This window comes from Microcebus murinus, chromosome 13 (assembly GCF_040939455.1).
Source record: "Microcebus murinus isolate Inina chromosome 13, M.murinus_Inina_mat1.0, whole genome shotgun sequence".
Lineage (NCBI taxonomy): Eukaryota > Metazoa > Chordata > Mammalia > Primates > Cheirogaleidae > Microcebus > Microcebus murinus.
This window is the reverse complement of record NC_134116.1, coordinates 61838588-61852957: the sequence shown is the minus strand read 5'-3', so window position 1 is coordinate 61852957 and position 14370 is coordinate 61838588. Positions and strand designations below refer to the sequence as shown.

General features: G+C 38.4%; 1 protein-coding gene across 2 annotated transcripts; it reads left to right on the top strand.

Annotated features, from left to right (window-relative positions):
* Positions 1 to 31: 31 nt before the first annotated feature.
* Positions 32 to 14271, top strand: ALG11 (ALG11 alpha-1,2-mannosyltransferase). Of its 2 annotated transcripts, none has more exons than XM_012782664.3 (4): positions 32 to 157; positions 5335 to 5565; positions 7866 to 8794; positions 12884 to 14271. In XM_012782664.3, the coding sequence occupies exons 1-4, from the start codon at positions 114 to 116 to the stop codon at positions 13153 to 13155; spliced, it is 1476 nt and encodes a 491-aa protein (XP_012638118.1). In that variant the 5' UTR covers positions 32 to 113; the 3' UTR covers positions 13156 to 14271. The 2 variants fall into 2 exon arrangements, with proteins under 2 accessions (XP_012638118.1, XP_075865551.1); XM_076009436.1 differs by lacking the exon at positions 32 to 157 and adding an exon at positions 1608 to 1718.
* The last annotated feature ends 99 nt before the right edge of the window (positions 14272 to 14370 follow it).

The window sequence follows — 14370 nt, the reverse complement described above, 5'->3', positions numbered from 1 at the left end:
ATTGGAACGCAAAAGGGGCCTGTGGGGGCGGGAGGAAGAGCCGCACCCTTCCTCAGGAGCCAATAGAGAAGAAGAACAGTGAAGCGTTTCCTGAGTTCGGGGGTCGGCGGAAGATGGCGGCCTCCGAAAGTGGTTGGTGTTTGTGCGAGTTGTTGAGGTGAGGAGCCGGTGGTGCGGGCTTAGAGGCGTTTTTTGTTCCGTGGTGGCACTTACCGGTCCAGTGCAGCTAATGTTTAGGGGGAATGGCCTTCCTTGTCCTGAGTTTAAGGCATTTTCTCAAGCCAATGAGCAGTCTTCGTCTTCCTTCCGGAGGGTCCTGGAGATAGGCTTGAGCAGACTAGGTATTAAAGATTCAGTGTACCGCCTTCTCTTCAGCTGCCTCGCTGCTGGCTGAGGGGTCGAGTTTCCCTCCCTGCTTCAGTTTTTCTTTCTCTTGTTTACACTCCAATTAGTCTGTCATAAATTGTTCATATCCATTCCTCATTTTCCTTTGCGATTGAACCACGAAAGATTTCCCAATCATGTCTCTCTTTTCGGTAAAGAAGAAACCGGACCTTCCTTGTCATCTCTTAGTTTCTCCACTTTAACTCCACCAAAACTGACATGTTAACACGTCACTTAAATATAAACCTTATGTTGAATTCTCCGCTTCTTGATATTCGATTTATTCTTACTAATGTAAGAACAGTCATGTAAAATATTACCTTTATTTTTATTGCACAGATAATACACTGTTTCTTCTAGAAAAGTTAGGAAATAGCTAAGAAAAAAGAAAAGTCCCCAGGAATGCTACCATCTGGAGATAGTCATTGTTAACATTTTGGTGAAAAACCTCCCATACTTTTTTCCACCTTTGTTGTTGTAATACTGCTGCATTTTAAATGCTTTGCCCTAAACTAATAAAACAGAAAGCCTCGTGTATTCTACTTATCTAGTGCTTTTCACATCCACATATATTTGTTCAGCTTGAAAATTTATAATTAACACCATAGCTTCCTGAATAGAGGCATGTACATATTCTTACCGAAGTTCAGAGATTTCTTATTCATTTGTGTCCCCTCTACTTCAAGTTCTAGGAATATTATTTAAGACATTCTAAATGGGAAACTCTATTTTCAGAGCCTTTTTGTTCTTCCTGCCAAATGGAAACATTCCTGACTCAGTACGTTACATTATAATGGCTAAATAAATTTGCTGAACAAATGACTCATTGTTGATAAGAGTTGTCTTTTTAAAACCTTGTGTTCAAAGATGGGTAAACATTATTTAATAGTACATATTTTAGTTATATTTAAGCATATTCTAAAATGGGTAATTTTGATGTGCAAATACTGTAGGGTAGTTTAATAAATTTATTTATAGAACCTTTAAGTGTGTTTTTGAAACTAACCATATTCAAAGGACTGGAATAATTCAATTTGAAAAGCCTATCATGATTTTTCCACCTAAATCATTTAGATTCTATGGATCAGCTACATTTGAAATAAAATGAGCTTTTGAAAGCTTGTCCTGGGAAAACAAACTGTCCCATTTACTGTTACTTTTATGAACTCACATATTCCAAATGTTAAATAAATAACAAATCTTACCATTTCTTTTAAACTCTGTTCATCTTTTAAGGCAATGGTTCTAAAAGTGTAGTCCATGGATCCATGCAAGTCTCTAAGACCCTTTCAGTGGACTCTCAAGGTCAAAAATGTCTTTATAATAATATTAAGGTAACATTTGCTTTTTTTTTACTGTGTTGATCAGTGCAAAAGTAATAGTGGATAAAACTGCTGTAGCATGAATCAAGACACTGACATCAAACTGCACTAATATTAGTGTTTTTCATCACTATCACTTACTAAAGCCATGTTTACTTAAGGAATGTCCTTGATGAAACAGTAAAAATTATTAATTGTGTTAAATCTTGGCCCCTTGAGTATATCTTTTTAATATACTTTATAACAAAATGAGAGTATACATAAAGCACTTCTCCATACTGAAGTATGATGGCTGTCTCAAGGAAAACCTTATATAATTGTCTAAGTTGCAAGCTAAATTAGACACTTTTTTAAATGAAACACCATTTTTACTTGAACAAATGACTATCAAGTCATGATGTTACAACATCATGGATGATAGATCCATCCAAAGTACAAGACAGACCAATGGATTTTAATTAATAGTATGGAAAGGATGTTGATAGGTTCAGATTCTGTGTTCCAAGTGACCATTAAGAAATTGCCTAACTAGTCTCATTTGGTATAGCATAAAAGAAGAATATCTTTATCTGAAAAGTTAAATATACATAAGATAAATACATATTAAAATATACTCCCTTTTCCCACTAAATATCTGAGCCTGAATTTTCTTCATATACTTAAACCAAACCAAATAACATGTAACTAAAAATTGAATTTAGAAGCAGAAAGGAAAAGCCATCTTCTGGCTTAATGTTAAGCCAGACATCAAAGAGATTTGCAAAAATGTAAAACACTGACATCTTTCTTACTAAATTTCTCTTTTTGGTTTGGAAAATACAATTTTTTATATAAAAACATTAACACATAATGGATTTATTGTTTTAATGAATTCATAATTTTTAAAAAATTCTTCAGCTTTCATTTTTAATATGCTAAATATTGGTAGATATAATCAGTATAAACTACTGGTTCTCAACCAGGAGTGATTTTGCCCTCCACAGGACAATTGGCATTTAGCAATGTCTGGAGATACCTTTAATTGTCATTATTGGGAGGGTGCTACTGGCATCTAGTGGGTCACAGCTAAAGATGCTACTGAATATCCTATGATTCATAGGACAGCCCCCCCCACAACAAAGAATGTGAGTAGTGTTGAGATTGAGAAACCCGGATATAAACAAAAGCTGTATTGGGTCTTCAGTAATTTTTAAGAGTATAAAGGTATCCTGAGGTCAAATTATTTTAACAAGTCAAATACCTCTTCAAGTGACAGATTTGTTCACAATAGGAAATCTCACATGAGAAATTTATTTTACAATTAAATACCAATAAAACATTTATTTCTCTGAAGAATTCATGTTTTTTCTACTTATGGACTATGAAAACTACATAACTACACAATATATCCCCTGTTTGCTTTGATCACTAAACAAGCAACCCATAGCCCAATCTGCCATTTACTATGTACAAACTTCTAGCCTGCATATCTGTGTCACCCATCAGCCTCGACCCAGCATACACACCATCTTTCACTCTATTTTCCCTGGTCCTGAATTTGTATTATTTAAGTTTTAGTGTTACATTGTTTTTATATCTTATAAGTTCCTCAAATCCTTTATAAGGGGTAGGCAAGGTACAAAAAATATTGTTAGGCACCAACTATATTAGCCAATCCTAAAAGAAAAACATACCTGGAAAATTTAACATATATCCTAAGAGACATCTGAAGAGGCCATAAAATTGTATGTTCAGTCAAATAGTTACTGGATGCCTTCTCTGAAAGGCATTATGTAGGCATTGGGGACACAATAGTGAGCAAGCCTGGGTCCTTGTTTTTGCAGAGCTTTGGTCAACCTCACAGTAATAGAGAACCTTCTAACAGTCAATTTGTGAATGCATTTACTAACATGCATTAAGTAGAACATAAGTGGATTTTTACAGATCATTCAGAGGCACATAAGAGAAGGTAGTAATATTAGATCTTATAAACAGATCAAATGCAGAACTGGAGAAATCTAAGTTCCATTTCTTTTACCCTACTGGAGGTGAAATGAGAGAATAAAAATTATTTACTATCTCATGAAACTTTTAACTAGTGGAAATATTTCTTTGGGTTACATATTGTCATTTTGAGAGCTGGATGCCAGTCCTAATCATGCCTTGTTTAGGTTAATAGTTAGATTGGTGTTTGTTTTTTCTTCCAGAAATCAAATTATGCAATTTATTCTGTAATCAGCTTTTTATGAAAGTGAAACCCTTACCTAGGCATGGACAGGGACCCCTGTTCTGTGTTTGTGCCCAGTCTCCTCTGTGCCCATGCCGAGGAGGTTTTTGTCCCTGAGGGAGGCGCCCTGGGGCATGTCTGGGGTGTGTTTGTTTTGCCTGTTATGATTCCCTTCTCATAGTTATAACCAATCATGCTAACATAGTTGATCGATTTAAAACTATTTGTTGCTTGTTTTAAACAAAACAATGGGCTGGTTGGTACAGATTTTACATTTTGATTTGGTTGTTCTGGTGCTACAGAAATATCCCTTTAAACTAAACACAGAGATGCCTGGAATACAATAGCAGTGGACCAGGATGCTGTAAATCACCTGAACATAAACTAGTTGTTGGAAATTCAGAGGATCCAAAGGACCTCTCTTCCCCCCCACCTTTTTTTATTTTAGCATATTATGGGGGTACAAGTGTTAAGATTATGTATATTGCCCATGCCCCCCCCTCCTCATGTCAGAGCTTCAAGCGTGTCCATCCCCCAAATGTTGCACCTCTTACTCATTGTGTTTGTATATACCCATCCCCTCCTCCCCCCCTCCTGCCCGACACCCAATAAATGTTATTCCTATATGTCCACTTAGGTGTTGATCTGTTAATACCAATTTGCTGGTGAGTACATGTAGTGCTTGTTTTTCCATTCTTGAGATACTTCACTTAGTAGAATGGGTTCCAGCTCTATCCAGGAATATATAAGAGGTGCTAGATCACCATTGTTTCTTAAAACTGAGTAGTATTCCATGGTATACATATACCACATTTTATTAATCCACTCATGAATTGATGGGCACTTGGGTTGTTTCCACAGCTTTGCAGTTGTGAATTGTGCTGCTATAAACATTCGAATGCAGGTGTCTTTTTCATAAAGTGACTTTTATCTTTTGGGTAGATGCCCAGTAGTGGAATTGCTGGATCAAATGGTAGATCTACTGGTATCGCTTTGAGGTATCTCCATATTGCTTTCCACAGAGGTTGAACTAGTTTGCAGTCCCACCAGCACTGTGGGGGAGTGTTCCTCTCTCTCCGCATCTACACCTAGATTGGTTTTTAATCCCTTAATGTATAGACAGAGTTAGGTGGCTCACTGTTGATTTCTACTGCTGATTAAAATATATTAAATTGCATGCTATGAAGATTGGAATTAAAGGGGACTTACACTTTCAACATTGGACATTTGGTAGCATTAGAATTTTCATAATTGAAAAAAATTTAATACTTGAGTATTTTGTTAGCCAGACTTGCAAACTACAATTCTCTCTCTCTGCTACATATATATATAAAGTAGATATGTAAAAGTAGACTTTAATTTGTAGTCTTTTTTTTTTAAATGGTCATCATATTGATTTTCAACTTTCTCCTCTTATTTCAGGTTTTTTTATTCATTATTCTTCCCTGGGTTAATTGTATGTGGAACTTTATGTATATGTTTGGTCATTGTCCTTTGGGGGATCAGACTGCTGCTACACAAAAAGAAAAAGTCCATGTCAACTAGCAAAAATGGGAAAAATGAAATGGTGATTGCATTTTTTCATCCATACTGCAATGCTGGTGGAGGAGGAGAAAGAGTTTTATGGTGTGCCTTAAGAGCCCTGCAGAAAAAGTAGGTATGCATCTTTTTTAGCTAATTTGCTATATTGTTACCATCATTTAAAAAATTATTAGCCAGAAATTCCTCTTCCTCTAGTGCTTTGTTGGTATCTAGGAAATCCTTCAACTGTTCAATAAAAAAATAAATACAATAAAATAAAATAAAACTGTTCAATAAAAAAATATTTCTTGCCAGGCATGGTGGCTCACACCTGTAATCCCAGCACTTTGGGAGGCTGAAGTGGAAAGATGGATTGAGCCCAGGAATTCAAGACTGCAGTGAGCTACAGTCATGCCACTATACTCCATTGGGCAACAAAGCAAGACCCTGTCTCTATTAGAGAGAGAGAGAGAGAGAGAGAGAGAGAGAGAGAGAGAGAGAGAGAGAACTGTGTCTTTCATATGCCCACCTGCCTTATATGATCTTAATTGAATTTTAGTTGATATAATAAAGAAATAGAGAAAATATCTGCTGTTTTATGGCATATTTTAATGGGGATAACTAGTCACCTTAGGAGAATATATGCAGAAGAGATTAAATAACAGAAGGATACCAAGTATTGCACAGCACTTTAAACCTGAATACTTTGTCAGTGGTGGTACCAGAAATAATCTCTCTGAAAGCATCTGTCTGATTCTAAATTTGATGTCATTACCAGTTGTATAGTCTTAAATTACCATATTAGAAGGAATATGGTGTTACAAATCATTTAATATTCTAGGCTTCCTCATCCCCACCTCCTATATCCCTAAAATAATTATGATTTCCTTTTAGAAAGAAAAAAGCATAGTAAAGTATAGGTTCCATTATTGTTTAATCATATGAGGAAATCTGTTATCCTTCTTTGGTTACCCTACTGCCTGGCACATACTCTTCATTCAGTTCCAAAGCCTTCACACATAATTCCCTCAGCTATACATTTCTATTTCTTGGCCTAGCCTAGCTTCCAGCCACCGCCACTGCATTTGCTGTGGCGTCTCTGTAACTGCCAAACCCCAAAGAATTCTCTTAAATGCCAGCTCCTTGAAGCCTTCCCTACACTAATCAATACTACTGTTTCCTTATAACTGTGCATTAGCTTTGTCTCTCTAACTAGATTTTCTAACTCTTGAGGGCAGTGGTAAAGTATCATAGTGGCTGCACCCATAGACCCCAGCAATCCCTATTACTCCTAATATACCTACAAGAAAAAAAAAAATCTAAATAATTAGTATGACATAGAAGATACTTTTTCCTCACTCTGGCCACGTTTCTTATCCCTCGAGGTTCCTTCACCTATACTCTGCTCCAGCGTGCTGAACTAGGAGCTACTCCCTAACATAACACACTCCCTCCCGATTCCTTTCCTTTCTATATAGTGTTCTTTTTATTCTAAAATATAACCTTCTTCTCCCCAGTTAATTCCTATAGGTCTTTCCTGACTCAGCATAAGCTATAGTATACTATTCATTTTCACTTTGGGGACCTATTATGCATAAGGCACTGTTCTAGAAGTTGAAATTAAGTGATAAATAAGATAAAAACAGTGAATAATGCTTTGGCATTTTGATCCTATCTAAAGATAGATTTGGTGAATTTAACTCTTTTTTATGAGTATTTTGTTAATATTGTATTGCCATGTTTATACTGAAAACATTGTCAACATATAATTTGTTTTTTTTTGTTTTTTTTTTTTTTTTGAGACAGAGTCTCGCTTTGTTGCCCAGGCTAGAGTGAGTGCCATGGCATCAGCCTAACTCACAGCAACCTCAAACTCCTGGGCTCAAGCAATCCTCCTGCCTCAGCCTCCCGAGTAGCTGGGACTACAGGCATGCGCCACCATGCCCGGCTAATTTTTTCTATATATATTAGTTGGCCAATTAATTTTTCTATTTATAGTAGAGACGGGGTCTCGCTCTTGCTCAGGTTGGTTTCGAACTCCTGAACTCATAATTTGTTATTTTTTAAAACTGAAAACATTCCATTCATAAATCAGCAATTTTTGTTGATGCCTGCTGTATATGAAACCCTCAGTGGAGGAAACAGCAAAGAACTAGAAGACAAGATCTCATTTGAAGGACTAACACATAGGGCAGTGGAAGATTCAGGAAAGGGTGGTGAGGTCAGTACTAATTCAATGAAAGAAATTTTTTTTCTTTTTTTTTTAATTATTAGTTTTCTTACTTTTTCTCCCCACTTAAGCAGAAAGAAAAATTTTGTTTTTTAGTATAAAAATAAGGTTCTTTATGATTGTGAGAAAATAACTGTCTACAACTTTTTGCTTGATTTTAACCTAAGCTAACAGCGTTCCAAACCATTATATTCTGTTTTAGGTATCCTGAAGCAGTTTATGTTGTTTATACCGGCGACGTAAATGTCAGTGGTCAACAGATACTAGAAGGTGCTTTCAGAAGATTTAACATCAGATTAACTCGCCCAGTGCAGTTTGTTTTCTTAAGGAAACGCTACCTTGTGGAAGATTCACTCTATCCTCACTTCACACTGCTGGGCCAAAGTCTAGGATCCATTTTTCTTGGCTGGGAAGCTCTGATGCAATGTGTTCCTGACGTTTACATTGATTCAATGGGATACGCCTTCACACTTCCTCTGTTTAAGTATATAGGGGGTTGCCGAGTTGGAAGCTATGTTCATTATCCCACTATCAGCACTGACATGCTTTCTGTAGTGAAGAATCAAAATGTTGGATTTAATAATGCAGCCTTCATTACCAGGAATCCATTTCTCAGCAAAGTAAAACTCATCTACTACTATTTATTTGCTTTTGCTTATGGACTTGTTGGTTCTTGCAGTGATGTAGTCATGGTCAATTCTTCTTGGACACTGAAGCATATTCTGTCACTGTGGAAGGTTGGGAATTGCACTAACATTGTTTATCCACCTTGTGATGTGCAGACATTTCTGGACATTCCCTTACATGAGAAGAAAGTGACCCCAGGACATTTGCTGGTTTCTGTTGGCCAATTTAGGCCTGAAAAGAATCATCCTTTGCAGATCAGAGCCTTTGCTAAATTGCTGAATAAGGTGGCTGAGTCATCTCCTTCTCTTAAACTTGTCCTCATTGGAGGCTGTCGTAATAAAGAAGATGAATGTAGGGTAAACCAACTGAAAAGACTGTCTGAAGACTTAGGAGTTCAAGAAGATGTGGAATTTAAAATAAACATTCCATTTAATGAATTAAAGAATTACTTGTCTGAAGCAACAATTGGTCTGCATACCATGTGGAATGAGCATTTTGGGATTGGTGAGTTTGGCCTTTAAACAACTGCTTTGATGCCACGAGATGTACATTTTAGGTTCTTTTGATAAAGTAATACTCTGAAAGTCTGCCTCAAGTCCTGATTCTCTTCCCTTGATCCACCAAGTATGCCTTCCTCATTTGAGACCCTGTAAGACAGTAGTTAGTAACAGCTAATATTTATTGACCATTTACTGTGTGCAGGTCACTATGTTGAGGTTTTTCAAGTATTATCTAATTTAATCCTATCTGATGGGTATTATTATTATTCCTGTTTTTATAGATAAGGAAACTTGGGCATTGAAAGCTTTTTGCACAGGGTCAGTCACTTAGTAAGTGGTAGAGCCCAGATTCTGACCTAGAAACCCCTGCTCTTAGCTGCCACATTTTCTCTCCCCATCTAACCTCGTCTATGTACTTACTGGTACAGATTCCTACAGATGTACCCTAATCCTACTGATTAGCCAAATCAGAATCGCTGGACAGGACCCAGGTAGATGTATTATGATGTATTATGATAAAGCTGCTCAGGTGATTCTGTTGTACATTAGAAGTTGAGAACTGCTGTCTCCAGAGATGGGCTTCTCACAGTAATTCTTTTGGTCATTTATTGATTCTGACTCATTATTGCATTGGCCCCCTCTCTTTGTGCCAAATCCTGTAAGTGTTCAACTTTAACTTCCTTGCCCGTTAGCCTTTCTTGTTTATTCTAGTACAAATTGCTGTCTTTCTTCTGACCTCCTGTTGAGCACACATTTTTGTTATAAAATCAAGTACTGCTTTGTGTCTGATTTGGGTTAGCATATATTTCTCAAAGGCTTATTTTGTGCCTCACACTGCTAGTTGTTAGGGGAAAATAGGGAAACATAAAGTGAAGTTTCCTATACTAAGACTACAATTTCTCGTATCTTTTTTTTTTTTTTTTAAGAGACAGGGTCTTGCTCTATCACCTAGGCTGAGTGCAGTGGTGCAATCCTAGCTCACTGTGATCTCAAACTCCAGGGCTTAAGCGATCCTCCTGCCTTAGTCTCCTGAGTAGCTAGGACTACAGGTGCATGCCATCTGGCCTGGCTAAGTTTTTTTTTAATTTTTCGTAGAGATGGGGCCTCACTATGTTGCCCAGGCTGGTTTTAAACTCCTGGCCTTCTCAGCCTGAGCAAGAGCGAGACCCCATCTTTACCAAAAATAGAAAAAATTAGCCAGGAATGGTGGCACATGCCTGTAGTCCCAGCTACTCAGGAGGCTGAGGCAGGAGGATCACTTGAGCCCAGGAGTTTGAGGTTGCTGTAAGCTAGGCTGATGCCACGGCACTCTAGCTGGGGCAACAGAGTGAGACTCTGTCTCAAAAAAAAAAAAAAAAATAAACAAACTCCTGGCCTCAAGTGATTCTCCTGCTTTGGCTTCTGAAAGTACTGGGGTGATAGGTGTGAGCCCCTGCCCCTGGCTCTCTTATGCTTTTTTATCCCTAGTTAATGGCAGAGTGCTTGGCCCAGACATTCCGCAGGAACTTGATCTAACCTCCTGCATGGGTTCTGACCTCCTGTGCTTCCTTCCACAAATATTTACCAAGCATTCACTCTATGCCAGGCACTCAAGTAGATGCTGGGGATGTGATGGAGAAGGGAGCTGCTCTGCCTGTCGGAGGATTCCCACCCTTAGGCGGTGCTGACAGGCTACACATGCTGTGCAGCGTGCCAAGTGCTGTGCTAGGAAAGTGCAGGTGATATGACAGCACCGAAGAGAAACACCTTTCACAGACTTATGAGGGCAGGGAGCTGTTGCTCAGCGAAGCGATGTGACACTCAAGCTGGGACTTGAACAATAATTAGAAATTAGCTGGGCAAGAGGGTAGAGTTTCCAGCAGAAGCAACAGCACTGGGAGCACAGGAGCATCAGCAGGCACATTCAGGGGACTAAGTGCAACACTGCCAGAGCCTGAAGGGGAGACAGCAAGACTGTGGAGAAGTGATCTGGGCCAGGTCAGGCCAGTGGGAAAGGATGGAAGGACATTAAGTATTGCATTTAAAAGCTGCTTCTGGCTGGGCGCAGTGGCTCACACCTGTAATCCTACCACTCTGGAAGGCCAAGGCAGGAAGATCACTTGAGCTCAGGAGTTTGAGACCAGCCTGAGCAAGAACAAGAGCCCATCTCTACAAAAAATAGAAAAATGAGCCAGGTGTGGTAGTGCATACCTATAGTCCCAGCTACTCAGGAAGCTGAGACAGGAGCCCAGAGTTTGATGCTGCAGTGAGCTATACTGACACCACTGCACTTTAGCCAGGGCGACAGAGCAAGATTCTGCCTCAAAAGATAAAAAAAAAGTTTTAAAAAATTAATAAAAGCTGTTTCCTAAAGTCCATTCTGGCTGCAGCATGAGGAGTGGATTGGTGAGGGCAGAGAGAGCAAGACTGGGAAGGCAGGAAGACAAGTGGGACTGCTACAGCAACCCAGGGGGAAGGTCCTGGCAGACTGAACTTGGCAGGTTAACCCTATTGCGAGAGATTCCAAAATCATCTTAAACAGGACTTGGTGATTAACCGGATATGTTAATGAGGGAGGAAGTGGAGGCCTAGACTATGACCTCCTAGGGTTTTGGGGCAGTGCAGCTGTGTGAATGGCATTGACTAGCCCCCAGAGAGAGCACACACAAGCAGAGGCAGTTGGTGAGCCAGGTTTCAAACCTGTAGCATTTGGATTGTCTGTGGGGCCTGTGAGCGTGTGTATCCAGGAGGTAGTTGTATAGAGGATTCTGAAGTGGAGGAGAGGGGTCTGATCTGGTAATACAGATCGAGGCGGTGTCCTCGTGCAGGTAGTAACTGAATCCCCCGTGGGTAGGGATAAGATTGTCTGGGGGATGTGTGCAGAGCGGGAAGAGGCTCTTAGTACAAAATTCCGGGAATGGGAAGTGTTGAGAAGTGGGCAGGAGAAGAAATGGAGGGAGGGGGAAAGCTGGCCACGCATAATGTCCTGGAAACCAAGGAAAAGAGTGCTTCGGGAAGAAGGGAAAAGGCAGATTCCGGTGCTGCCCAGATGTTGGGAGAGGTAAGGGAGTCATTGGTGACCTTCACAAGAATAGTCTCAAGGGAGAAGGGGAAGCAAAAGGCTGTGAGCAAAAAGTCAAAAGTTGAGTGTTAAGAGGCAAGCAAGTGGAGTTAGTGAATGCAAACCACACTGTGAAACGAGGAGTAGGGAGAGAGATGATGGCTGGGGAGGAGGAGCACCTGAGGAGGGGTGTGTGCTTTGGTGCTGATGGAAAGGGCCGGTAGAGAGGAGGGATAAAGTTGATTAGATAGTCTCTGAGAAAGGACCACGGGATGCTCTGCATCCTCAAGCAGAATACAGTCTGAGCTGCTCAGCTGTGTTCTGCAGGGATTTTGCCACTGTTAAATAAACAGTTGGAATGATTTAACTTCTCTCCTAAGTATCTAGGATACAACTCTGTACCATCCTTCAGAAAATTGGGGAAGCAGTCACTTAAATCATTCTCTGAAGGGCTTAATTCTAGGACTATGGCTAAGAAAGGCTGACCAGAGGAATTTATACCCCCACCAGTGTCATTCGGCAGAAAGTAACCACAACTTCCATTCTGTTCAACACTTACTATTGGGCATGCACTAGTCTCAAATGTGCCAGAAATCCAGGCATTAACAGCACCAGCAATAATATGCTTCACTAAGATGTTTTAAATATTTTCTTTTTCTTGCTAATAATGTAATTTGAACTCTTAAAATTTGCTTTTGTTATCTTTTTACTCCTTTTATCTAATACCTGTTAATATTCTGCCACCTTGCTAACTTTCTCAAGTCTTCTACTTTGTTTAATTATCTATGATATATCTATTTGCTGTAGGCTAGTCTTTCACCTACTTGTCTGTTTTAATTAAGAAAGAAGCAGCAATATTGTGAAGACTTGAAAACTAAACTTAAACTATTTTTTGTTTTCCATCACGAAAGTTAAATGAGCAAATTTATAAACATACAGACATTGAATTAAAATTTTTATAAATCTCTTAAAATTTGAAAGTTTCCGTTCACCCTTGTTCTTGTGAACACACTCAGAAACTTAAAAGACTACATGATTTTTTTTCTTTCTCAGGAGTTGTGGAGTGTATGGCAGCTGGCACAGTCATCCTCGCACACAATTCAGGGGGCCCAAAGCTTGACATTGTTGTTCCTCATGAAGGAGACATAACTGGATTTCTGGCTGAGACTGAAGATGACTATGCTGAGACTATGGTTCATATTCTGTCTATGTCTGCAGAAAAGAGACTCCAAATCAGAAAAAATGCTCGTGCATCTGTAAGCAGATTCTCTGATCAGGAGTTTGAAGTGACATTCCTATCATCTGTGGAAAAGTTATTTCAATAATGCCATATATGTACAAATTAAAGACATTTTATATAAAATAGTTAAATACCTTCATATGTAAATATTTTTCTAAACTCATTCCCTATTGTAATAAAGTCAGCCTATGCAATATTCTTAGCATTATGTATATAGGCAAGATATTTATTTCAATGAAAAAAGGCAAAATTACCAAAATGGAAAAGGTAATCTATGTAGCTTAAATGTAAAAATTTTAGATTAATATTTGGTCTTAAATTCTGAAAAGTAGGAATCTGAAAAAATAAACTAATCATGAAATTTGCTATAATCTATATTTTTTAAATCCCATTTTTCAAATCACTTTAGGAAACAGCAAAGAAAATTTCCTTTTAGAAGGAAAATTTCTGTCAGTGTCTATTTGTGCTAAAACAAAAAAGAAAAGAAAGAAAGGAAATGTTGAAAAAGAAATGGATGACTGACAGACTGATAACTGGCATTTTAGAATTGTTCTGACATTTTTGGAACACAGAAAAATTCTGGTATATTTAAATTCTAAACAATATTGTAGGTGATACTTTTTAATATGCCTATGATTTTCTTGAAAGAAACTGTAAACAGGCTTATTTAATCATGTTCCCAAAACATAGTCAAGAGATGAGACTGATGTTTTATCAGTGTGTATAAGTACCAATATGTAGGGGCCAAAGTACTGCCAGCAATCCTTTCCATAGCTAGGAATTTGTGAAAATTGGTTTTTGTTCAGGACTATCAGCCCATTTGTATGGATCTCTCATTATCCCTTAACAGCTCCACATCTCAGGGGCTGGAAGTCAGCTTTAAAGTCATTCAAGAGAACCTCAAGTCGTTTTTTCTGACAGAGAGCCATCTGTGAAATGCATTTTGAAAAGAGCACTGGACAAGCAGTTAGCATTCCTGAGCCTACCTTTAGCTTCATCTTTTATAAACTTCTGACCTTTGACACCAAAGCTGCTCCTTAATCTTTCTGAGTTCAGAGCCTTCATCTATAATCTGGAGATGTTAATATTAAATACCTATCCTCACTACCTTTTACAGTTGTGATACTGAGGTGGAAAGTGTGTGAAACTACTTTGAAAATTATAAAAGTCACTTTAATTAAAGATAACAATATAGAAAACATATTATGTAATCCTGTCTTTATCAATGCATTGTTACAACTTTATGTAGATTCTTGGTAACTAAGCCAATAGCTAGGAATTGGTATAAATTTAATATGAT